Source organism: Rhinolophus ferrumequinum, chromosome 17, assembly GCF_004115265.2.
Source record: "Rhinolophus ferrumequinum isolate MPI-CBG mRhiFer1 chromosome 17, mRhiFer1_v1.p, whole genome shotgun sequence".
In the NCBI taxonomy this organism is placed as follows: Eukaryota; Metazoa; Chordata; class Mammalia; order Chiroptera; family Rhinolophidae; genus Rhinolophus; species Rhinolophus ferrumequinum.
In genome coordinates, this window is record NC_046300.1 from 35078635 (window position 1) to 35103314 (window position 24680).

General features: G+C 47.2%; 1 protein-coding gene across 2 annotated transcripts in view; it reads left to right on the forward strand.

The window, feature by feature from the left end:
* Positions 1-24680, forward strand: part of EPHB1 (EPH receptor B1) — a 424621-nt gene that overhangs the window by 263623 nt on the left and 136318 nt on the right. For both annotated transcript variants that reach the window (XM_033133086.1, XM_033133087.1), the window contains one exon: positions 21953-22108. In XM_033133086.1, the coding sequence (XP_032988977.1) occupies positions 21953-22108 (156 nt within the window). The remainder of the gene's footprint in view (positions 1-21952; positions 22109-24680) is intronic.

Here is a 24680-nt window from a genome sequence, read left to right on the forward strand (position 1 = left end):
AGTAGAAACGGCCACCCCAAGCCCACCTGCAAATGTCTTTTGGGCACAAAAGACACTCAGAGGTGTCCCCTGGCTGGAAGAGGAGGTATAGACCTACATCTATGAATCATGGTCACTGTTTTATAACAGAAGTCCTGTTTATTTGGAGTGGTTTAGGGGGGCTGTTGGGATTAATGAGGCACACTGCTTCCTTCCTAGTACTGTCACTGGCCACACTGACTCCCTGGCTGGCACTGTTCTCCTGAGTTGGGGAGTTACTTGAAAAATTGGGAAAGGGAGGTGTGGGGAGAGAAGAGGCTCGTGGGGGGTGGGGTATTACTGCAAATCCTGGTTCAGGCATGATGCCCTGAGCAGGACAAAACCTTGGGCTCACAGGAAGGCTTCACAGACGAGGTGGAGTGGCCCTGAGCCAGATTCCAGAAGGGGAAGCTGGGCCAAGAGAGAAACAGAGGAGCCAGGAGAAGAGATAAGCAGCACCATCCTGCCCAAAATGTAGCACCCACATTTGGTGCTACATACAAGTGTCATCAGATTCTTTCTAAAGGAAATTGCTTCTGAGGAAAGCCAAGCTTTCTTTACAAAATAGGAGTAAACTGCTTTCATCAAATTACCCCTGGGCATACTTTGTGGGCAAAAAGCGGAAGCTGCAGAGATCCATGTTTGGACAGACCGAGGAGAGTGTGGTCCTGGGGAAGGCGAAAGGGCAGCAGGTGTGAGAAGGACTCAGAGAGGGGGGTGCTGGCAGTGGGGCAACTTGGCATTTTTAGGATTTGAGTGCCAGTGAAAATTGCTGTAGGTCAGGGACCGAAGCTTCAAATCTCACCTTTTGTAAACTTCAATCAGCCTCAGGAGTAACACAGACCTGCGTTGAATTTTGATTCTTTCACTTACAGCCGTAGGACCTGGAGGGAGCTAATTAACCTCTCTGTATCTTGGTTTCCCCATCTATGAAAAGGTGTAATGACAGCACCTATTTTATAGGCTGGTAGAAAAATTGAACATGATGTCGTAGCTAAGTCCTTACTTAGCATAATGCTCACCCAGAGTGAATCCTTGCCCACCGTGGCTGTTTGCTGTTATTATTGTGTATGGTTATTGTGTTGTTTTGAGAATGAAGGAATATAATCACGTAATTTCTGTACAGCATCTAGCACAGCTCTTGGCATGTAACCACCCTGGGGACTCATCTTACCCTCTTCTCTATCATCAGCAAAGCACGTTAAGTCTTTGAGGAATTTTGTATTCCTGGTATCTTTGAATGTGTTCCTCACAAGTTCTTAAAATGTGTGGCATGAAAGGAGATCTTTGAGAAGAAGTATTTAACCTATTTTAGAAAAAAGCTGTGTGAGGGGAGGAGGAAGGAAGTCGACATAGAAATATCCCAGGTTATTTCAAGTAGAATCAGATTTGACGTAGGAATTTAGATGCTTGCAAAACTCATGAAATGGGTAGGGAGACAGCGGTCAGGCTAGGCCATTGAGCACTCTCAAGTTGGCCACCAACTTCAGGGAGTCAGTAGCCAGAAGACCCTGCTGGCAATGGTCACAGCTGCCCCTAGCAGTGAGAGAGGGGCGTAGAAGACAGCTGGAAGTCACTGCGAAACTTCCCATCTGCCAAGTCGCATGGGCTGCTCACCACCCCTGCTGAAGAGCCTTGTCAAAGCTCCTTCCTCTTTTCCCCCTTCCACATCTGGTGGTGGAGGCTCTCATTGGTGGGCTCTAATCCAGACCCCCACAGGCCAGCATTCTGGGAAAGGTAGTACCATGCTTTCAGCCCCTGTGAGCCTAAGGACCCATTGAGGTGGGATCTGACCACTTAGAGACCCGAAAGGCAGAGCATTCTGGGAAAGGTAGTACCATGCTTTCAGCCCCTATGAGCCTAAGGACCATTAGGGTGGGATCTGACCACTTAGAGACCTGAAAGGCAGAGCATTCTGGGAAAGGTAATACCATGCTTTCAGCCCCTATGAGCCTAAGGACCCATTGAGGTGGGATCTGACCACTTAGAGACCCGAAAGGCAGAGCATTCTGGGAAAGGTAGTACCATGCTTTCAGCCCCTGTGAGCCTAAGGACCATTGAGGTGGGATCTGACCACTTAGAGACCCGAAAGGCAGCGATCATGAATGCAGAAGCAGGAAACATCAGGACAGCACAGAAGTCCCCGCTGTTTTGCTGTGGGTAGGGAGCTCAGAGCTGCACAGCTCCTGGGGGAGGAAAGGAAAGGAGAATAGGAGGCCTCGGTGTCTCCCTGTGAGGCAGATGGAAGAACAGCAAGAGTGGAGAGATCCAAGCAGAAGGCCTAGCCTGGGAGGCATTAAACGCAGGCCCTCCCCAGCATGGGTGATTGGCAGGGTAGGCAGAACTCAGAGTTGCAGGAAATCCTGTATTGCCCAAAGGAGGCCTAAACTGGGCCAGGAATAAGAGAGGAGCCTGGGGAAATCAGGGGTTCGGTGGCAGGACTGCAGGATCGCCATGAACAGACCTGAGAGCCAGAGAGCTGATAGCCTTGTAACGAATTCAATTCAAGGACCTGAAGCCACCACCTGGTTGGGCAGGACCTTGGACAGATACAGCCTATGTTCTCAGGAACATAGGGTTTCGTGGAGAGAGACCAAATGATGATGACGATGTGCTGTTTTGACTGCTTGGTATGCAAATCACTTACATGGATTCCCACGATCAATCTCAGTCCAAGTAGGTGCTGTTCTTATTACGATACTACTATTATTGTAACAGGTAGGAACTACTATTATTCCCAGTTTACAGATGGGGAAGCTGAGGCTTGGAGAGGTTAGTGACGGCTGGTAGGAGATGGAGCCAGGATCTATCTCTGGGCCCCTCTACTCCATGTCCTGCACTGTAATATGAGACAGTGTTGGGGGAGATGACAGGATGCAAATGCACGTGCAGTGCTAAAGGGACAGTCTGGGAGGAGACGTTGAGGCCACCTGGGAAATGAGGACTGTCGTGCATCAAGCGGAATGTGAGCTAAGCCGTGAGGAATGGGCACATTTCAGGTTCCGACATGAGTGAGAAGAGCACCAGGTGGTGGAGTCCAGGTTAGCAACATGTTGGAACATTCTAACAGCCATATAGTGGGGAACAGTTAAAAAAAAAAAAAAAGTCTGAGCTTTTAAAAGTTTGTCTTGCCTGGACCTACTTTTTCTGCCCATTTAACACGAGTGTGCGAGTACTGTTTAGGTCTTGGCAGGCACAGGTACCCAGGGTTCTGGGGGGAACTTGGTGGGGGAGTCATACCCAGTGTGGGAAGCTTGGCATATAGGCACATTGGAGTCTAGAACTGTGGCAGAAGATGCAGTGCTGCCAAGAGGAGGGGTCCTGCGTTGTTCTGACACATGTGTGGGCCGGGGCAGGGAGAGGCTGGAAGGGTGAGAGAGCCATTGATGCCAGGCGGTGGGGGGAAAGCCATGTCTGGACACAAGGCCTCACTGCCATGGCACGGGAGTGCTTGGGAGGTTTTGGGCAGGAAGGGGGCACTGTGAGCTCTGTGTTATGGGAAGACCTCTCTGGCAGGTGTGCAGAGGAGACAAACCACCGTCGGGGAAATCAAGGAGCTGGTGACAAGACAAGGTAGGGACAGAAGTCGGGAGCTTTGACAAAATAGCTCAGAATGCTGAGATGATAGGATGTAGTGACAGTGAGATGTGAGGGAGAGGAGACACGGGAGGGACGGTTAGGGAAGCCACAGATTGTGGGACATTGGCCTGTGGACCATCCACAGGAGACAGGACTATAGACGGAGGTTGAAGATACAGAAGAGAGGATGAAACCAGTAGGTCAACGGTCTGATCCCAGCAGAACGGCCTGAAATGGGGCCGAGAGGGAGAGTGAGTGGGGTGAGGTAGAGTTCATTTCTATCACAAGGAGAAACCTCTCGAGCTTGGCGGAGGTGGGTGGGCAGGTGGGAGGTGGCGAGGCTCCCACCTGCTCTTCTCCTATTTCTTTAACTGGAGTTTTTAGTTGTGTGTGGAGTAGGCAGAACTTAGTAGTACGTGGGCCAAGTTAATTAAATCCTACACAGTAAAAATAACAATGAGAATAAAGGCCAAATTTGGCCATCGCATGTCTGTCCCTCTTGCTCCGTCCCCTAGCCTCCCAAGAAGCCTGGGGCAGTCCTCGAGGCCCTGGTCTGCATGGGTCTCCAGTCCCATCCTGGGGCCCCCTCAGTGCCCAGGAGCAGGTGACGATGGCAGCTCAACAGGCACTCACAACGGGTGTGTTTGTGGTGGCAGAAAAGCAAAATAGTTACCGAGGCAGTGGGTAGAATCTTTGCTGGATGGGTCCTCCCTCTCCCTTTGCCAGAATAGATTTTTTTTTTCTTTTAGCTCAGAGATATGCCAAGAAAATGAAGTTAAAGTAAAGGGGAGAGAGAGAGAGAGAAACCAAAGTGTCTTTAATTTGAATAGCTTTTTCCCATGGGAAAAAGGGATAGTTTGTTGCGAAATAGGTGTCTTCATTACGGTTGGTATCAGCATTGATGGAGAAGCTCTGCAAACTCTTGGGAGGCCCGAATCCAGATGAGCTGCGTCTCCACCTTGTCTTCCACATAGTGGGTGAGCACAGCCTTTCACTTTGGGGTGCCTCAGCTGACCCATCGGTACAGCCCGGAAAGGACGGTGCTCAGAGTTGGATGCGCCTCCCAGAGCTGGGAGAGGTCTTCCAGATCAGGGCATGCACTCCCTGGGGCATGGACCACTTCTTGCTTGTCTCTGTACTAAACAGGACTCTTAATGAAGGTGTGTGCTGAGTGGCCGAATGATGGATGAATGACCGTGAGAGTGAGCGTGTGTTAAAGATCCGGATACACAGATCAATGATTCCAGTTTAACCATTCATTTCACCCAAGGCATCAGCGTGGTCCAGAGAGGGGGACTCACACCCAGGAGCTGCAGAACTGGCCTGATGGTGAGCTCCGTCCTTCCCAGGGGCCCCTCTCTCCCTATTGCTTTGGCAGAGAGATGTAAAGCATAGATGAGCATGCGCTCGAGCCATTCTTTTTGCTATTCAGAATAGAAGGAGCTTACAAAAATCAAAGTCTCATTTATCATGATGGATGTTGGAGAGGTTCAGGTTAGCAGCTGTGGAAGCTGTAATTCACATTCAGATCAAGCCTTGAATGTGTTCTCCAATCAACAACAAAGGTGAGAAGCTGTTCTTACTCTTCACGTCCCTATTTCACAGGTTAGTCCACGGCAGCTCCGAGAGGCTACAAGGGGACTTGCCCATAACCTCACAGGTAGCAAGGGTTTAAAAACTGGTTCTGGAACCCAGGTGTTTGGAGTCAACACTCAGGGTGAATTTTGCTGTCCCATTGCTGTTTCCTGTGACATCCTGGGGCCACATTTTGAATGTGCAGCCCTGAGCAGGTGGATTCAGGCCTTAGCTGTGGTTACTTCTGGCCAAGTTAGTCCTGAGAACAGCCCTGACTTTGAGGAGTCCCCAAGGGGAGCCGGGTGTGTCTCCCCAAGCTCATTATCTGGTCTCAGAACTTTATAGCCACACCTCATAAATTGGTACAGTGTGACTTTGGCTGTTGGCTTGGAAGAGACATCAGGGGTGATTTAGAGCTCCTACAGGTAGGTTTCCGGTTTGTGTCAAGGCATGGCAGGAGTATAGAGGACGGAGGCTTTTGTGAGTGCTTTTCCTCCTTCACACGCAGACACTTTGGGGCCAGGTTTACTGCTCTGCGATTGTAAAGATGCCAAGGAAGGGAGACTGGGCTGGCTGTTCCTGTGCCTGCCTCAGATGGCATCTGCTTGTGTGGACAAAGATAGCATCACAAATGTCTGATGCGGGTGGTTCATCTTGTCCCGAGGGGGTCGCCCAATGCTCCCAGTACACACTCACCCCTGACAGCAGCAGCAGCAAGGTGGCCTAGCCCTCCCTGCCTCTGTCTCCTCCCTGGCAATGGGCATCCCCGGCCACGCGTCCATCTCAGTGTGTTACCGACACCTCCTTCTGTCTCATACTGCTTCCCTTCCCCCAGAGAGTACTGTGGGTTTGAAATGATGGTCTTTAATCATTTCTTAAGTGACCAGCCCAGAAATCATTTCTTCGTGCCATACACACAAATTAAATCATAAATCCACACTGGGCCCTGAGTGGGAAAGCCTGAAGTACAGCCCTGCATCGGAGCAGAGAGGGGGCCCCCCCCAGGAGAAGGGAATCAGCACACGCCTGGACGAAAGGCCAGGGCCTTGGAGAGAAGGAAGATGCATCCCTACTGCCTGAGCTTGGGCTGCTTTAACAAAATACCATGAACTGAGGGGTTTCAACAACAGACATTTATTTCTCCCAGTTCTGGAGGCTGCTGGGAAGGCTAAGATCACGACGCCAACAGAGTCAGTGTGTGGTGAGGGCCTGTGTCCTGGTTTGTGAGGCGTCTTCTCGTTATGTCCTCACATGCCCTTTGTTTGGTGCTTACACTCAGAGAGAGAAAGAGAGCAATCTCCTGTCTCTTTCTCTTTTTCTAAGGGTGTTAATCTCATCACAGGGGCCCTACTCTCAAGACCTAGTCTAACCCGAATTACCGCCCAAAGGCGCCACCTCCGAATACTTTCACACTGAGGATTAGGGCTTTCACATATGAATTTGGGGAGCGCAAACATTCATTCCATGGCACCTACTAACTCCACTTCCTCACAGGGGCCCTTTTGTAATTCTGTTGTTCTGCTCTGGACAAAAGCGTTCCCAGAGACTGCAGATACTACTCAGAGCCAGCATATGTTTCCCCGGAAATAAGACCTAGCCGGACCATCAGCTCTAACGCGTCTTTTGGAGCAAAAATTAATATAAGACCCAGTCTTATTTCAATATAATATAAGACTAGGTCTTATATAATATAATGTAATATAATATAATATAATATAATATAATATAATATAATATAATACTGGGTCTTATATTAATTTGTGCTCCAAAAGATGCATTAGAGCTGATGGTCTGGCTAGGTCTTATTTTTGGGGAAACATGGCAGGTGGGTTCAGGTCATTAGGACAGTGCTCATCTTAGGGTTAGGGATTCTGGGCAGCCCCACCCAGGGCTGAGCCTTCCATACCCCACTATCCAGAATCAGCCCGGCCAGAGGTTCTTTGATGACCTCTCAGAGGTCAGAAGGTGGAGGGCAGGAAGGAATGAATGAACACCTGGCATAGTGAGGAACTGGCAGCACTCATTAAGAGAGACTCAGTATTGGGGGTTGCGGGTGGTGATCCTGAAACATACCCGTGGTTCCTATTTGTTTCAAGACTCAATTAACATTCTGCCCCCCCCACCCCGTCAGTGTATTTGGAGCACTCTATATCTGTCCCCACGAAGAAAAGTCTTCTGCTTCATTAGGTTGGTGATGGGCACCAGCCTAGCTTCTAAGCATCCTTGACTCTTTCTCACCACCATTTCCTTTGCCTGGAATGCCTTCTTTTATCTACCTAGTAAACTCCTATTTATGCTTCAAAACCCTAATCAGTTGCCCTCTCCTCCAAGGAACCTCCCCTCTCTCCCAACTAATATAGAGAAGGACTACCTCTTTTCTCCCCATTCCTATACATACTGCTCTTTTCACATTAATCATGGTATTTTGTAATTATTGTTAACATTTGTGTTCCTTGAGAATGAGGACTCTAGCTTACTCTACTCTGTATCTCCAGCAACCAGGCCAGGGCGTAGATCCAAGGAGGGATGTTTTTGAAGCTAACAGTCAAGTGATTGGAGCCCCAGGGTGAAAGAGCTGCTGTCTATCTTTCCTCTGCCTCTAACATGCTTTGTTCATGTAAGTCACACACCTTCTGAGCTGAGAATCTGAATTTCTTCCTCTGCAAAATGGGAAAAATAAAACCAGTGCCATCACTATTTCAGAAGCCCACAAAGAAGATGAATCTGAGAATGGATTGGTAGGGGAATGTGTCAAAACCTTTTAGCCTCCTTGAAAAATTCCATTAGAAAGTCGAGGTGTTGGTAGTGCAATTATTATTTGATTCCCAAATGGTGAGGGCGCTTCCAGAAATGTGCTTTGCTTGATGAGCCAATACATTTTCAGCCCCCACTGATGAATTTGGGAATCGAATACCTGTCATCTCGAAATAATTGACACATCTTGGTGATGCGCTTACATTCCTCTGATGAAATTCTGGATTCTTATTGCGAGCGAGGAGAAAGACGTGTTACATGGGAGCAATATTGTTTTATGGACCTTTATCTTGGTTATTAACAAATGAGCGTTACGTGTAGAAATGGTAAAGAGGGAATTCAGTAATGAAGTTTCATAGGATTATAATGATTATTAGCCTGATGATGAAATCCAGACTTCAATGCTCGCAGTCTCCTTGGCACTCACTGTTCTGTGCCCACTAATGCGGGTGGGCAGCAGGCTGGCTACTTCTGGCCCTATACGCCACCCTGAAGTTATCCGGGAAGAGGGCATCAAGGTGATGGGCCCCTTTAGCACATTTGGCCTCGGGTATCAGTAAACAATAATTATAGGTGCCCACATGCCATGTAAATAGCAAACGTCTCATATTCTAGGAAGCTGGCACCCACTAGAGGTAGGAACAGTTATTGTCAGTGAGCACTCCCCCTGGCCCCCACCCCCACCCTGCTGAGCAGCCCAAGCACCCTCTGGTCCTCTGGAAAATGCAGCCAGTCCCACTATTTACACTCTCTTCATTTCCCTCTGCTCCCTGGAAGCTACTGGAAAGATGAATTTGCCTTTCCGAGAAGGCCTCTGCAGAACACCTAGCGTCCACATCCATACATCACCTTTTTACATCTGGTCAGGCGTTCAGGCAGGCAGGGACTCGGAGGGCTCAGAGCCAGCATCTGACATAGACCATAATTGTTGGTTTTTTTCCCCTCCCTTTGGAAGCAGAGAAAGTAGGGCAAGATGTCTTCAGTGAGCTGAAAAGAAGCACATCTTGTCTGTTTCCCAAGCCTCTCACCTGACCTCGTGTACTTGATCATGTGCGTTCTTGAGCCTTAGTGCGCATACCCATACGTACAGAATATCCCGACCTCCGTGGATAACCTACATTAGTAAGTAACTGGAAAGGGCGTCAGCTGTGAAGTCAGACAGACCTGGTTTCAAATTCTTGCCTCTGCCACAGACGAGCTGCGAAATATCCAGCAAGTTGTTTTACCTCTCCGAGCCTCAATGTCATTGCCAGTGAAATGGGAACGATACCGTCTTCCTTACATAGTTTCATTAAAAAGGAATGGTCAGACGAATGATTATGTTTGTCCGTGAGAAATAGAAAAATAAGATAATTTGGTTTTTGACTTACAGAGTTTGTTTTTTTCTCTGTCGTGGAAAATAAATCCAGGCTGGTAAGGTACTCCATGGTATAGTGTTGGAGACCCAGGTATATTATAACTTGTTGCTCTGACAGCCTTAGCACACAATTTCCACCTCACAGTCCAAGATGACTGCTTGAGTTCCAGCCATCTTGTCCACTTTCCAGCCAGGAGGAATGAAGAAAGAGGGATGAAGAGCTAGCTTTCTTTCTTGATGCTGACTGTCCAGGAGCTACATACTATATACTTCTGCTTGTATTCCTAGATCTCAGCGACTCAAGCCAATACCCATGCATTGTCAAGCCTTAAAGGGAGTGTTCCATGTGATGGGACAAATGTCCTTTAAAAACATCACACAGTAGCCAGGGGATGGATGCCACATTACCTATAGTGAACACGTTATGATTTTGTAGTAGAAAAATATAACAGCGACTTGTAATTGAGTAGTTATTCCATGCCAGGTACTGCACCAAACATTCTGTAGTCATTCTCTTATTCAATCATCAGAACAGTTTATGACAGAGGGACTATTGTTGTTCTGTTTTTACAGATGAGAAAACTGAGACACAAAAAGATTATAAAACTCGCTTCTTATGGCCATAAATAGTGGAGTCTATAACTCAGAAATTTTTACTTCTTTCCCCAAGAAGTCATGTTGGCATAGTTTATATTAAACAAGATACACACTAATTGTATTGGTGTCAAGGAATTGTACTTGATTTTAAAACACTCCAATCGGTGATCTGTCAAGTCTTTGGATTCAGGCTGTCCGTGTTCAATTCCTGACTTTACCACTGGCTTTAGGACTTCAGACAAGCAGCTGACTTATTTGAACCTCAGTTTCCTAATGTGCAAAATGGGAATAATTGTAGCACGTGACTTAGCACTCTTACAAGCATGAAATGACATCATGCTGAACACCCAGGTACCTGGCCCATGATAAATGATTATTTAAATACTGGCCATTGTTATAATTAATAAAATTATTGTTGTTAATATTGACACAACTTTATAGCCAATTCTAGCAGGTAGGAGTCACCTTGGCAACCCACCTACCTTGTCCTAGAAGGGTGCCGAGGGTGGGAGGGGGCTGGCCCAACATCCCACCCTATCCTGAGCTCTGAAGAACATGCTCGACTCTCATTTAATTACAGGCCTTTACTGGCCTGCCCCAAAGGCCCGGGGGGAGAGAGTGGGCCAGGAAGAGCAGGCCCCTTCCTCTTCATCAGAGGGACCAGTGTAGTGGCCTCCTGTCCAGATGGACTCCTGTCATCCCTTCAGCCCTGAACTTGTTTCCTTTGCCCAGCTGCTCAGCAGGGCCTGCTCCCACTTCCCCCCACTCCTCCCTCCTGGCTCCCCCTGGGGTCCCCACCCGCTGTTCCTTCCCTAGGCCTTCCCCGGTGCGGTGCCTGTCTTCACTTGAATGGCTTCTCCTAAGTGCACACCGAGATTGAAGTGCTAAGTGCCCCCGTAACACCTCTGATCCTTGCTGCAACCTTCTCCCTTAATCACGTTTCACTGACAAACCTGGAGGCAGTTGGTGATGCTAATGTTTATCCAGAAACTGCAAATAGGGAGGACACAGAGCACTCTGCAAATTACCTCTCAGCACCTGGGGACTAAATGCGCGCTGGAGAGAACACACCATTCAACCTTTTTCTGCCTCTCCCAGCAGCAGAACCCTCTCCCAGCTGCTCTGCTTTGTGATACCCACTAGCCTACTCACATGGCCTCCAGGGGGCGAGTGCCTAGGGTTGGCCCAGCCCAGATGCTCAGGGGGACATCTTCCCTATTCCGGAACCTGTGAGCCGCATTTCTCTGTTCAGAGGCCACTTCAGAGTTGGTGACGTTCCTGGGCAAAAGTCATGGGTCAGACACAATGGATTCTGCCAACTTTGTCTGCCTTTAGCCTTTTGGATAAATGTCATGCAAAGGTTCTGCCTGTCACGTTCACTCCTACTACCGGAATTTTGGGGATGAGTGTAACCTTATTATTTCAATATTGATTATCGCTTATGGTTATTTCACTTTTTCAGAGTTGACTCTGAGACTTGGAAAGTGCTACATCCACTGTCACTGCAATTCAGGAGCTGAGACCAGGCCCAACACACCCTCCTGGCAAAGGTGTGGCAGAACCAGTTAGACCTGACTTTGACTCCTGTGTGACCTTGGACAGGCCTCTTTTCTCTGACATTCCGGGGAACTTGGGGGGCATGCCACACTCTTTGGGCCCACAGGCGAGGCCAGTGCAGAGTGGGGGAAGGATTCCTGTCCATCATCTGTCAAGACATCTCTGGTAATACAGCTTGAGACTTGCGGCCTCAAAGCTTTTCTCCATTATTACTGAAAAATACAAATCATTTCTTTAGCTCACTTGTCCCACTTGAATGGTGTGTAATATTGTTATAGATTTATGTGTTTATGACTTTGTGACCTGGGGAGAAGCTGGAAATTCCACTGTGCCCATTTCTACTCCTGGGTTTCTGTAAAGGTCACAGCAAAATTATTTTATCAAGTACACCACAGAAGGGAAAAATCTTAATCTTATATTATACATATGCAGCACTTGACCTTCTCTTGAGATGCGGCACCTCTTAGCTACACTTACTTAAACATAATGCAGCTCTCTCCTGGATGCACACTGAGAGAATAATTAGGTGCCCTGGCCTCCCAGCCAGGGAGGAGGCTGTGCTGGGGGGCTGACCCCAAAGAGGAGAAGGAGAATGAGTAGAGGCAGGCGACGCCAGGGCAAGGGTGAGTCTGCAGAGCTGCAGCAGACTCATCCTGATGATTGGGAAACAGGGGTGGGCGAAGCAGACCCTGTGGCTTGTTCTGGTTCCCCGCTGACTGTGCACCGCTGCTGTCACTCATTGCCTTCCCCAGGCCTCAGTTTCCCCATTATAGCTCTCGGATGTGCCAATTGGTCCATGGGTCGCAGCTGCCTGGGGCATTGTGTTAAAGATTCGGAGCGCCGGTCTGGGTTGAGTGGGAAGGGATGCTGTGATTAGTTTGTGATGTCTGTTATGGCTGGCATAAGGGGTGGTGACGGTACCTGTGCTGGGTACTGGCCAACCCTGTCCTAGGGCATTTCTAAGGTCCTTTCCCACCCTGGCTACCTATGATCTGTGGACTCGCCAAAGCCTTGGGGCGAGGAAGCTTGGCAAGGGAGAAATAATACCTTCCCTAAGAGAAGAGTACTATTTGCCTTGTCAGGTTTTAGAGGGAAAATGAAATTTGTGATTGGTGTTTTGTTTCTGGGGTTTTTTTTTGTTTTTTGTGTTGGTTTGTTTTTGGTTCTTTTTTTCTTTGTTTTTGTTTGTTTTGGTTTTTTGTTTGTTTTTCATATGGGCTCTGGGAAAAGCAGAGAAAGCAGGGGAAGGCAGTGCCAGTTCTGGGTGTGATGACCCATGACACTCAGCATCTGTGTATGCAGGTGGCCAGCGCAGGCCCCCTGGCTCATCGGAAAGAGCGTCGGCCGCCTGAGAACTGCAGTGAGAAGTCACCTTCGTTTGTCTTAAGAACTTGCTTATAAATTATTTTGTAAAGAAATTCATCAAGGTCTGTGTCAGGGGAAGTACTTCAAAACAAGGTTTTTCTCAAAGGGTAAACACTTCAGTTTGAAAATATGGGAAGCAGTCTGACTGCTAGCATATGTCCCCCTTGCCCACTGCCCAGAGTTACCAGATTGATGGTGTTTTTAGAATGTTGGCAGCCAGCCTCTGATTTGGGTGGAGAGAGGGCCTGGAGAGGGAACATCTGGGGATTCCCTACCCGCTTCACACCTGGGCATAGCAGTGGGAGTCTAGGCCTGGCAGCTGGTGGCCCAATGCCTCCAATCGGGATAAAGGACTTAGGGCCCCTAGGAGTGGCAAAGGTGATCTGGCCCTTACCTTCCTCTGCCCTGAGAAGCATTTCCCTGGGGGTGGAAAAGGAAATGGGGAGGGCATGCTGCCTTACAGGGCTCTGCCCTGGCTGCTGGCAGGGCACTTCTGCCCTCTTCTAAAGGACAGATCCTCTGTCCCTGCCCCCAGCAAGGCTCACCCACCTCTTTCACCACCTGGTTGTGACATCGGCTCTTCTCCAGGAGGCCTTGCCCTGTCCCTGAAGCCCAACACGTTGAGAATCTCATCCCCATCTGGCCGTTTGTGCCTCTGGATTGGGGGCTCCTCGGAGTCCCACTGCCACTTCTGATTCCCTGCATGTCTACCTTCACTCCTCAACGACAGCACTCTTCTTTCCCAATGTGAAGAAAGTGACTCTCTCATATGGACCTCAGGACACATAGAAAGTGCTCCCCAAATGCGTGTTGAATGAATGAGACATGCATCTGAAAGGGAAGGGCCCTTCCCTGCTCTGGGCCCTTTCCCAATGTCACCGACCAAACCCTCAGAGTCATAGGGACGAGGTGCCAGAGTGCTGGAGTTTTCAATGAGAACCCCAGGAACAGGGAAATGCCTAAGCCAGACGGACGGAACCTGGAGGATGAGCAGGGACACAGGCCAGACAATGAGTGCTTGTCTGAGTCCCGGCGCCCGGCCCAGTGCCTGGCACGTAGTGGGGGCTCAGTGCGCAGCTGTTGAACAAATGATTGATTCTTAATCAGGCACCAGGTTCTCCTTTTCTAAATGACTCTCGAAGCCGTCTGCATCGCTCCCTTCCCACTTCCCCTTTACTCATTGTCGCTCTTTTTGGCGTACTGTACCGCTGCTAATTGTCCCCACTCCTCCAATCCATTCTTTTCCCAGCAGCCAGTATGATCTTTCAGAAATACAAATCCAATTGTGTTTCTTCTGACCTTTAATCCCATCAATGACTTCTTCCACGGACCTCAGGGTGTGAAGTCCAGGGGCTTGATGCCATGTGCCCAGGTTACCTCTCTAGACTCAGCCTCCTCACAGGATTGCAGGCTGTAGCCCTGAAATCCCTTCTGAGAGGCTCTGGCGCCCAGCCCAGCCTCCCATGCCTGGACGTGACCTAGGCTGTGCTGTGCCTAACTGCTCCCTGAGGACAGGCTGCCGTTGGTGACAAGAGCCTAAGTGCCCACCCCCCGGGACGTTGCTCTTCTATTTGTTGCCCTTCTGTCATGACCACTGATCTCTCCATTCCACCACGGCAAAGCATCTCCATTTTGACCCCACCTCTTTAACAACTTCCGTGCTGATTGATGCATTCTGGGCGCCCTGTTGCTGCTGCTGTCTGAGCAGCTTAATGGCACTGGAAGTTATAGTCTCATCTGTGTCATGGTGCCTACAGCATTCATCAATTTCAGCAGGTGTCACCAAGAGTGATACGAATGTGTGACACAGCTAAGTATCCCCTCTGCACAGGCCATTACAGCGGGCACTGGGTCCAGGGAGACAGGAACCGGAGATCCATTTGACTTCATGTGTGCCGGTCCCCACAGAATTGAAAAAATGCCATGGCCCCCATAAATGATTCGTATTCCTGGCAATGTCTGTAGCTACCCAAAGTTTCTCCAGGCAAGCCAGGGACCTGCTCTCTCTGAGTCTTGGGGCGCTCTTTTCCTGTTGCCTCACCCTCTCATTTCTGTATCAATTTTTACCTGTGTATGTACCGCCTTCTCCATGCAGCCTTCCCAGCTCTCGTTTACTCTTCCCTTCCTCCAAAGACATCTCCACCTCTGGGACAGAGGTTTTCTCTGTAAACAGCCCAGTGTAACCTGTCCTGCTCAGCTCAGCTCCTTGGGGACTGGAGGGTGCCATCCATACTTTTCTGTCCTCCCCAAAGTTTAAACATGTAGTAACTGTGATTTTCTTTGATTACTCAAGTTCTGTATATACAATGCAAAACATTGGGAAATTACAGAAAAGCACAAAATAATCATCCTTAGTAATGCTACTAATCCTAATTTTCATTTTAGTGAGTATGACTTATATAGATGCATGCATATATATGCATATGCATATGTATATGTGTATATTTGTGTCTATAATGAAGTTTATACTACATATTTAGTTTTAAACTTACTTTTAAAATATTTTCCTATGGCATAATTTTAATGACTGTGTAGTATTCTATTATATGGATGTTCCATAATTTATTTACTCAGTACCCTATCATCTGACATTTCAGTTCTTTCTTTTTTTTCCTCCTTCCTTTCTTTTTTCCTTCCTTCCTTTCTTTCTTCCATATTTTGAATGACACTGGGATAAACAACCATTAACATAAACCTTTTTCCTCATCTGCTTACTTTTTCTTTACAATGAGTCTGTAGAAGTACAACTGTTGAATCAGAGCCCTGAACATTTTGAAAGTCTTAATACAGAAAAGCTTTTAGGAATCCACACTGTGTTTGGGAGTACTCATCATCTCATTGCACTCTACTATTAAGAGCGTATTATTATTGTTGCAGTTGTTATTTTTATCACAGCTTTTATCTTTGGGTCTTATCCCAACAGGCCTTCGGTGCATAGTCAATCCAAAGAGCCACCGACGGCGTATGCCCAGGTGAAAGCTCACACTAAGCACCGGGAGAGGGAAGTGTAAAGATAACAAGACCCAGCATCAGCCTGCAGAGAACTTCCAGACTAGCACAGCAGTCAGATGGGTGGAAGCGTGCATGCCTGGGAACGACTTCTCTGCTATCCATCCATCTGCCCAACATGTTAACTCGACTATAAGGGGAAATGGGAGTATCCCAAGAACTGGGGTCACAATGGGATGTCCTGGGGGTGTTCAGGGGGACTTATTTGTGGGAAGAGCAAAGACTGTTAGTGAAAGTAGACAAGGGGATTCCAGCACAGCGGCCCCAGTGCCACCTCTTTCCAAGGAGCTTCATGCCTGGCGTTCCAGAGTCAAGTACCCAGGGTGTCACCCGTCAATAATGTGTAGGTGATGGAGACATTCGGCCCCAGGACGGACTCTAAATATCGAGCCCAATGTGAGACCACAGGACCTGAGGGAAGCGCTGTGCAGAGCTGTGGGTACATCCCACGCAGACCTCTTGCTCCCCACTGCAGCGTTCTCCGCCGCTGTCCAGAGCAGCTCTTCTGCTGGAGCAAAGTGTGGCGAGAAAGGGGAGGTGTTAGGAAGAAGGAGCTCAGGGCTGTGAACCTCTTTCTTCCTGGCCAGAACCAGGTGCCCTGCCCCTGTCACGGTTGCCCCATGAGGCACGCAGACCTCTGAGCCAGCTGCTGAGCTGCACCTGCCTTGAGAAAAAGGTACCCGGTTCTTAAGCAGGAGATGAATATTCATTGGCATAAACCTTTCGAAACTCATTTGGGGGAGAAAAATTAGATCAGGAGAAGTAATCAGATTATTAAAAAGAAAGAGCAAGGACAGGAGGTGGCAATGGAGGGAAGAATCACATTAAAAATGCAAGGAGAGATTTCCTTCCTGCAGAGTAGCTGTGACCCTCTGGACCGTATGCTGGGAATCGTTAAGCTCTCCCACATTTCTGCTGCATAAAAACGTTGTTTTCTGAGCCTTCAATTGAGGGGGGAGGGGCAGAAGCCACGTGCACCCTCCACATATGAAAATTATACAATCGTGTTTTGAGGTTTTCATTTTATCTTCCTTCGATATCAAGAAAAATTGTGAGCGCTAAAGAGGCTCTGGTGAGTGCTGAGTGACAGGTTAAAGGGCTCCAATAAAGATTAGATGGTCCACTATCTCCTGAGGAAATTGCATAAAAGTGGTTATTCCCTCTTGCTTCTATTAATTTCCTCTTCCTGGCTGCTTGGAAATGCTTTATAACCTGGTGCTGCAGATGGGCACGAGAGGCGCTTTCCATTATCTCAATCACTGCACTGTTTATGAGACACTTAATCTGTTTCTTTATAAAGTAATAGTACTGTAGGTGATGGATTTAGTGTCACTGGAAGACTGCGTTCAGCAACGGGAGGGGCGTCGTTTCTCAAGAGCATTGTAAGCACAAGGTAATTTGTTACCTCATTGAGGCACTGAGAAGTTGGATGGGCATTTCAAGGTGACCTTCTGGATATCAGCTAGAGGTCACATGTATAGTCCCTTGTCACTGGAAGGAGAGAAATCTGTATGTTTTGCCTGGGGAATGGAAAATACACACATGCTTAGGGATGGGGTACTCAGGTCTGGTCTCTTCCTCTCTGCCAAAGTCAGGGGTAGGGAAAGAAGTGTGTGTGTGAGGGTGCCCTCCCCCCCCAAAAAAAACTCCATTTATCACCTGTCTGAACTGCAACGGAGGAAAGTGAACCCCCTTTTCTTAAGAAAACAAAGCAATGGTGGGCAGCACTGGTATCAGAAACCTACAGCCCTCCACGTTACAGGTGGCCTGCTCACAACGGTCTGTGTGAATATGAATATGAATACACAGCGAAGCAGCTGAGTCTCTTCCCTCTCCACCCACCCACTGGAATAGTAAGGAAACCATTTCCGCTGAGATTCTGGGCTGGGCACTCTCTGACCTAATTTCCCTTCCTACCTCTCCTATTCTTCTACCTCTTCCCTACTTGCTTTGTCTTTGCTTCTCCTTCTGAATCTCACCTCCTAGTCACCACAAGAAAATGTTTCTTATGGTCCTCATCTCATAACAATGGACTCCAACGTGGTGCCCATCCTCCCTGACCAGTGTCCCCGTTCGCACGCAAGCGTAGCAGAGATCCCAGTATCTCGGAGGAGTCAGCGTTCCATCCTCGGCCTCCCTCACCAGGAAGGGTGCTTCCTAACGGCTGACCCCCACCTGCACTCTGCTCTATTTTGCTAGCATGGTGCCTGGCTCAGGGTAGATCTTCAATGAATGTTTGTTGAAGGAGGGGCTTGTAATGCTAGTGACGGAGCTGAGTGTAATTCAGTCTCAAGAGAAAGGCAACCCCTGAGTTTTGAAATGATCCTGAAGCAAAGAACTGTGTTATCAACCTCGAAATTGCTTTTAAGTATGAGTACGTGTTTGGTTAGGCGATCACAGTTTATAATCACTAATTTCTGAAACCGTAGAGCCTTTCAGCAGATGTGCAGTCTCCAGGATGCCAGAGTCCCCACCATGCTCTCCCGTGTTACTCCCAGCATCTTTACATACTCAGGTGACTTACCCGGGCCATTTGCTTTGGCTTTTCTTGGACTATATACATTCTTTGTCAGAATCTACCCACGTATTACCTCTAATTCAAGTTGCTTTTTCTCAAGGGATGGCATATTTTTATTTATTTTCCTGTGTTAAATTTTTAGTAAAATCACACTGTTGTTAACTTCTATTCCTTATTAGTGGTGTCTGATACAAGATGAGTTAAAATGGCTTTGTGGACTAGCCTGGCATTTTAATCCTTACTTAAAGCATTGATTCTGTGAGAAAATAGAGCGTAAGTTTGCTCATAAGTTTGCTCATAATTTACAATCTAAAAGTTTAATAAATCAACCTAGGAATGCTACTTCTTTATAAATTAGGGAATGCCTAGACACCGATTTTATTAAAATATTAACTTATGAAATCTGAATATTAAGAAGATTCATCCATTGGGTAATTTTAGGTAAAATATTTTTATAGGCATAATGATTCAACTAATATATAAGACAATCTGTGCAGAAACATATTTTTCCATTTGGTTTCAGGATTTATTTGTCTGCTTTGGGACTCAAAACTTATATTCTACCCCTGAATTCTAAAAGACCCTGCAAAGAAAACTTGTTTTCCAAAAGGGAGTGGGTAAGTGGGGGTGAGGAAGAATTAGCATTATTTAGTCCTATTAATGGTAGGGCTACCATTAAACATTTTCATATTTAAGTTTGTCAAATTCTATGGACCTGTGGGAGTTGTTGTGACAAGTGTAAATTTATTTTTTGTAGATCCTTTTTACAGATGAGCAAGTTGAGGTGCTGAGGGATTACATAACTTGCCAGTGATCATCCAGCAACCAGCAGAGACAGGAATCAGACCCTGGAGTGTCTGACCACTGCCTGGTGCTTCCTGCCTTGGGGAGGATAGAATCATACCCTCTCCCTGGACCTCTCTCCCCAATCTTTTGTGAGCGTCTCTCCTTAAAGTCCAGCTTGGACTTGCTATTCTCCATTTCCTCCCCTGTGGCCACCTTAGAGTCCAGAGACTTCCCGACCCTCAGTTCTGTCTTTCTTCATCAGAAATCCTAGGAAGGCACTTTCTAAATTCTTTCATCACTTATGGATATCAAGATGATTGTTTATGCTGTTAACTTATTAAATATAAAGCAAAGAGGCTTTTAAGTGCTGGAAAGAAAGTGAAAACACTTTGTTCCTCTTGGACTGATACATTAAGAAAATTACAGTGTGGAAGGGACCAGATGAATGCATGAGAGGCAACACTTTCCCCTTCCCTACTTTCCAGGGGAAGAGCTTCTGCTGTGTTTGGACAGCACAGGCTTGGGATTTCTCTGTGTACTTCAGCACAAGAATTGAACGGGGGCCAGCAATGCTGGGTGATTTACAGAGGAAAGGACCAAGGGCTTCCTACAGGAGACAACGAAGAGATATGGAAAGGAGAAAGAGAGAGTGGAGGAAAGAAATAGAGGGAGACATGATCTTGAGTGGGCTTGGAAAAATAGATCACTACACCAAATTCTAGGATACTTTGGGCATGTCATTCATGGTTTTCCCTTTGTTGTTTTATTTGTTGAGTCTTTAGTAAAGATTTAAATTTTTCTTTCTACAGAGACGTTTCTTTTGAATGTGCTAAGATGGGTCAGCAAGTGGTGCATTTTTACATGGGTTATAACACAAATCTTGAAAAACCTTATTGGATCATCTAGACAACATGTATCCCAGTGTGTTCAATGAGAGTTGAATCCCAGAGAATGCTCTACAAAGTAGGGCTTCTCAGGGAGAAAATATAGCATTCTATATCCCATTTCTGGAAGTTCTGAGAAATTCTGTAATAAAAATGCGATTAACCTTTTAAATCCACATTTTAAAAATATCTGGTCTTAGAACCCTTTTGTAAGTAACAGGTGTTAACCTGTTGCAAAGAAGGTGGATGCCGTGGATCACTCTGGGTTTATGCCGTTCCAGCACATTCCATTTCAGAAATAATTGCCTCCTATCCAAGATGAGCTCCCACCCCAAGGCACTTCCGGAGTGACTGAAGTACCTCCCTTTAAGTGAGCAAAGAAGTGAGAACACTTCCCCAGCACAGGAAGGAGTCCTTTCTTCTTGTCTTAGCGGACAAGCTGGGGATGTTTTCCAGATAGTTATGTGTATGTCATCAGCATCGTTTCTCTCACAGTGTGATCCTGAGCAACTTCTTGAGCCTCTTCATGTCCCAATTTCCTCATTAGCAAAATGGAGGTACTAATAGCTACCCCACAGAGTAATGCAGGTGAAGCACTTAACAAGAATGTTAACAGATGGTGGCCGCTAATATTATTAAAGAATGCTCTGCACTTTCCAGGAGGGAACTATATGTTTGGGAAGATGAGCTTTGTATACGTAGAAGCCATTGTAGTGGCACTTCTGTTACAGCAGTGATCACGTGGCAGTATAATTGTGTGAGGACACTGGATCAAGAGCTCCTTGAAGGCAGGCTGTGTTCTCTACATGCCCTGGATCAGGTCCCCAGAAGAGTCACAGTATATGTTTGTTGAATGAATTAGTGAGGAATGGAAGAAAGCCGAATGAATTGACTGTACAGGCAGTTTTACCCGGTCTCAAAGGGGGATGAGCTAGAGCAGGTTTCCTGGGGACAGGAAGAATCAGGAGCTGAGATGGTGAGGAAGGGCCTCGGGGAAGTAGAGCAAGCAGGAGCAATATTTTGAGGAAACAGCAAGGACGAGGCTGATGTCTGAAGTAGAGGGTCTCTGTAGATGAGGCATGGTGAAAGCCCAAAGGATGGGCTGGAATTGGACTTTTTGGGACATGGATCTTCACAACCTGACCATATAGGGAATTACGAGGAAGCGCCTTCTATGTGAGAGTAACTCTAGTGGCATCAGGCTGTGCCAGACTCTCCCAACCTTCTCCACAGTCATGTACATGACAGATAACACCAAGTGCATGACACATTCTCTGGTTCAGTGCCTGCAAAGCTATCTTTTTTTTTTTGCCCCACCCTCTACAGCATTTCAAAATGCAATTAAGGAAGAATAATGTTGTTCACACAGTAACCTTGAAATCCCTTTAATTTCTTTTTAAAGAATCACGCATGCATTTCAATCCTTTCCCATCACTCATAACAAGTGCTTGTTAACACAGCTCACAGTGTCCCTCGTGTGCTGCAACACGACATTTAAGAACCATGGGTCTGGTTCATTGTCAACCAGGACCCTTTTCCATCCAAGGACATTAGGCAAGGTTCCTGCAGTGGATGGCTCAGGGTAAGACCCTGGCTGTTAACCAGGTAGAAAAGGGAGGGGATAACCATTTATAGAGCACTTAGATCCCAGGCGCTGAGCTACACATTATATTCATTTTCTCAAATCTCTCAACACCCCTGAAAAGGAAGAATATTATTCATATTGTTCAAGTGAGAGAGGCCATGGGTACCAGGAAGGTATTTTTCACTAAGAATGTTTGAAGAATTCGAAGTGTTAAGTGGGGGTTTACTCAATCTTAAATGCTCGCTTTGTGTAAGGGGCTATCTCAATGTCCATTTTAGGGGGGCAGAATCTTTCGTTTTCCAGTGCAAGGGAAGGACCTCTGACTGCCATTCATCCATTAATTCTCAGATGGTCTCTTTGTGTTCCAGCCTGCCCTGCAGGGATGTTCAAGGCCAGCCAGGAAGCTGAGGGCTGCTCCCACTGCCCCTCCAACAGCCGATCCCCTTCAGAGGCATCTCCCATCTGCACCTGCCGGACCGGCTACTACCGAGCAGATTTTGACCCCCCGGAAGTGGCATGCACTAGTAAGTGTATAGTAAAGGCTCTGGGCTGGGGAGTGTGGTTTGCTGACAGTGCACGTGATGGGCCTGGGGCAGAGGAGACTAAGACACCATTTTCCAATTGCTGTACTAGACAGAAATGCTCGCTCTGGTGCTGAAACGGACAGCTCCTGTGTGGGGCAGGCAGGAGGGCCTCTCTCTCGGCTTATTTGCACAAGGTCAAGATTGTTCTTTCTTACCTTCTCCTCCCAGATGGGAGAATCTTCTTCCCACCAAAGCAAGACAACTCCTGCCAACCTGATGAGTTCTTTGAGTGCAAAATCAAGATCCATTAGAATATTACAATTCCTAGCAAATCTTCCAGTCACCTCCTCCAAGAAGCTTTCTTGGTCTCGTCAGCTGAGAATATCCTCTTTTCACCTGGCTTCCTGTATCTCTGTGACCAGGCTCTCCTCAGAAATCTCATAATTTTATTAATTGCTCAATTATTTTGTACTTGCCTTCTCATCTCAGTTGCCAAATGTGTGTCAGGACCATATATCCATCTCCCTGTGTCTCTTGCAGTGCCTAGTATGGTGCAGTGTCTGTGCCCCTACCAAATGACAAGACCGGAGTCCTAGCCACAGTGGGCATCTCTGAGGCATATATTCTAGGAGTTGGGGCTAATGCAGCAGCTCCACCATTATCCCATCCTCTGCTTTAGAAGGAAGAGCAGTCATCCTAACAAAAGTGGGGAGGGAGTGACTCCACTTCCTGGGTAGGGATGGGGGAAGCAAAAATTTCTTCCCAGTCTTTCCCCCCATAATTGTGTGGCAGCAGGAAGCACTACTCTCCCTAAACAGCACTTTAGAGAACATGCTTCTCCCTCCCTAAGTATTGCATCCCTAAAGCATGGGCGATTTTTCTTTTCAGTATTTCCATTGTAGGCCAAAGTCAATGCTCCAGTTTAGCCTCTAATTATGTTAGAACTTTATTCTGCGTTGGATGCTGTTGCTTGGCTCCCTGTGAAGAGGGACCTTCCCTTCACCTCCTGTCCCAAGTCCCTTCCATGCACCCCCAGAATAGAAGGGTACAGAGGGAATGTTTCATACATATTTGCAGTTTGATGGACAAAAGTGTGACTTAGCTTTGAGTAGAATTTCTTAATTCTGGCCTTGCAGTGTATGTAACCTTTGCTGGGTAAAGAAGAGGAATGAAAGTGTCTTCTAGATCAAGGTCCTGAGGTCGATCAATGTTTATGGATTTGAACTGAGGAAAAGCTCATCCTCTTGTAAACTGATTTTCCCCAGATCTCCCTCTCTGGTGGGTTGATATGAACAGAAGTGATTCCATTTCTGCTGACTAGAGTCCCTGTCTTTCTGTTGCAATATCTTCTCTACTGATTTCAGAGGTTCCCCTTTGGGTCTCTATGAGCCCGAGAAACATTGTTTAATGTACTTTAGAAGTCACTGAAGGATGCTATATCACCACTGCCTGAATGTCCTAAGGACTGGTCTCCATGATTGCCAAAGCGTATACCGAGGGTCTCACAGTTTCCCCCCTGAAAACATTCCCTTCCATTTCTGCTTGTGAACCCCCTCTTACCGACTAAGCTCTCTGTGCAAATCAACTAAACACACACAATAGGAGCCTGTGCCTCCGAGCCTCCCACTTCAGCAGATATACCCTATAGATCTGTCCAGCCCCTGGATAAGATCACTTAGAGAGAAGGTGCACCAATGACCAAATGTTCAGAATCCTGAGGCGGGGCTGTCCTCCTTGCCATATAGCAATCCTCCTATGGACCTCTCAAGGTTTATCTTCAGCCATCTAACCTGATGTGCTTGGACCAGAAGGACTGATTCCTGGAAGAAATAGGAATGTCCCAAAGTCTCCAGGCTGAAATTGTAGACCCTCAGTCCTCCCTACCTATCCATATCCCGAGTCCACCTCATTAAAATCAGGTCTCACGGGCTTTTCTCTCCTGTCTCTGGCCCAGCTAGCTCTGAGGTTAGGCACACCTTCCTCACGCCCTGTGGTCCTACCATCATGTCCCCACCTTGCTCAGAGTATGGGTGAGTGCTACACAGGCCTATATGCGTCACCACACCCTTTGCATAGACCTATGCTCTTACCTCCCCAGATATAGAGTGCTAGGGTCAGACTAGAAATCGTTAAGTCAAAGGCACACTTGTCTGTGGTGGTCAGGCTCCATCAGTGAGATAGCAGCTCATTGATGAATTGTCCAGCCTCGGCCTGCAGGGGCAAGCACTTGGTGAGGGTCCCAGAAGCTCGGCTGGGCTGCGGCACAATGCTAGGCAAAACAAGTGTAAATAGACCTACTATTTTATTGAGCCTCATTATATATTTGATTTATTGTGTACCAAGGAAGTACTGTATGAAAAAGTCAATTTGTTGGCTTTTTATAATCTCATTAGGGTTTCCTTTTAAAGCATTCTAATTGGAGTTACCATCTGTTCTCTTAAAAAGACATTGCACATCACCACAGTAAATAATTTTTCAGATACCAGGAGCATATCTGGAGCTGTTGAGGCCAGCCACAGCCCTACACCGTGGCTTTGGGGGCCCTGGCTGGTTCCACAACTGGAGCAGGACA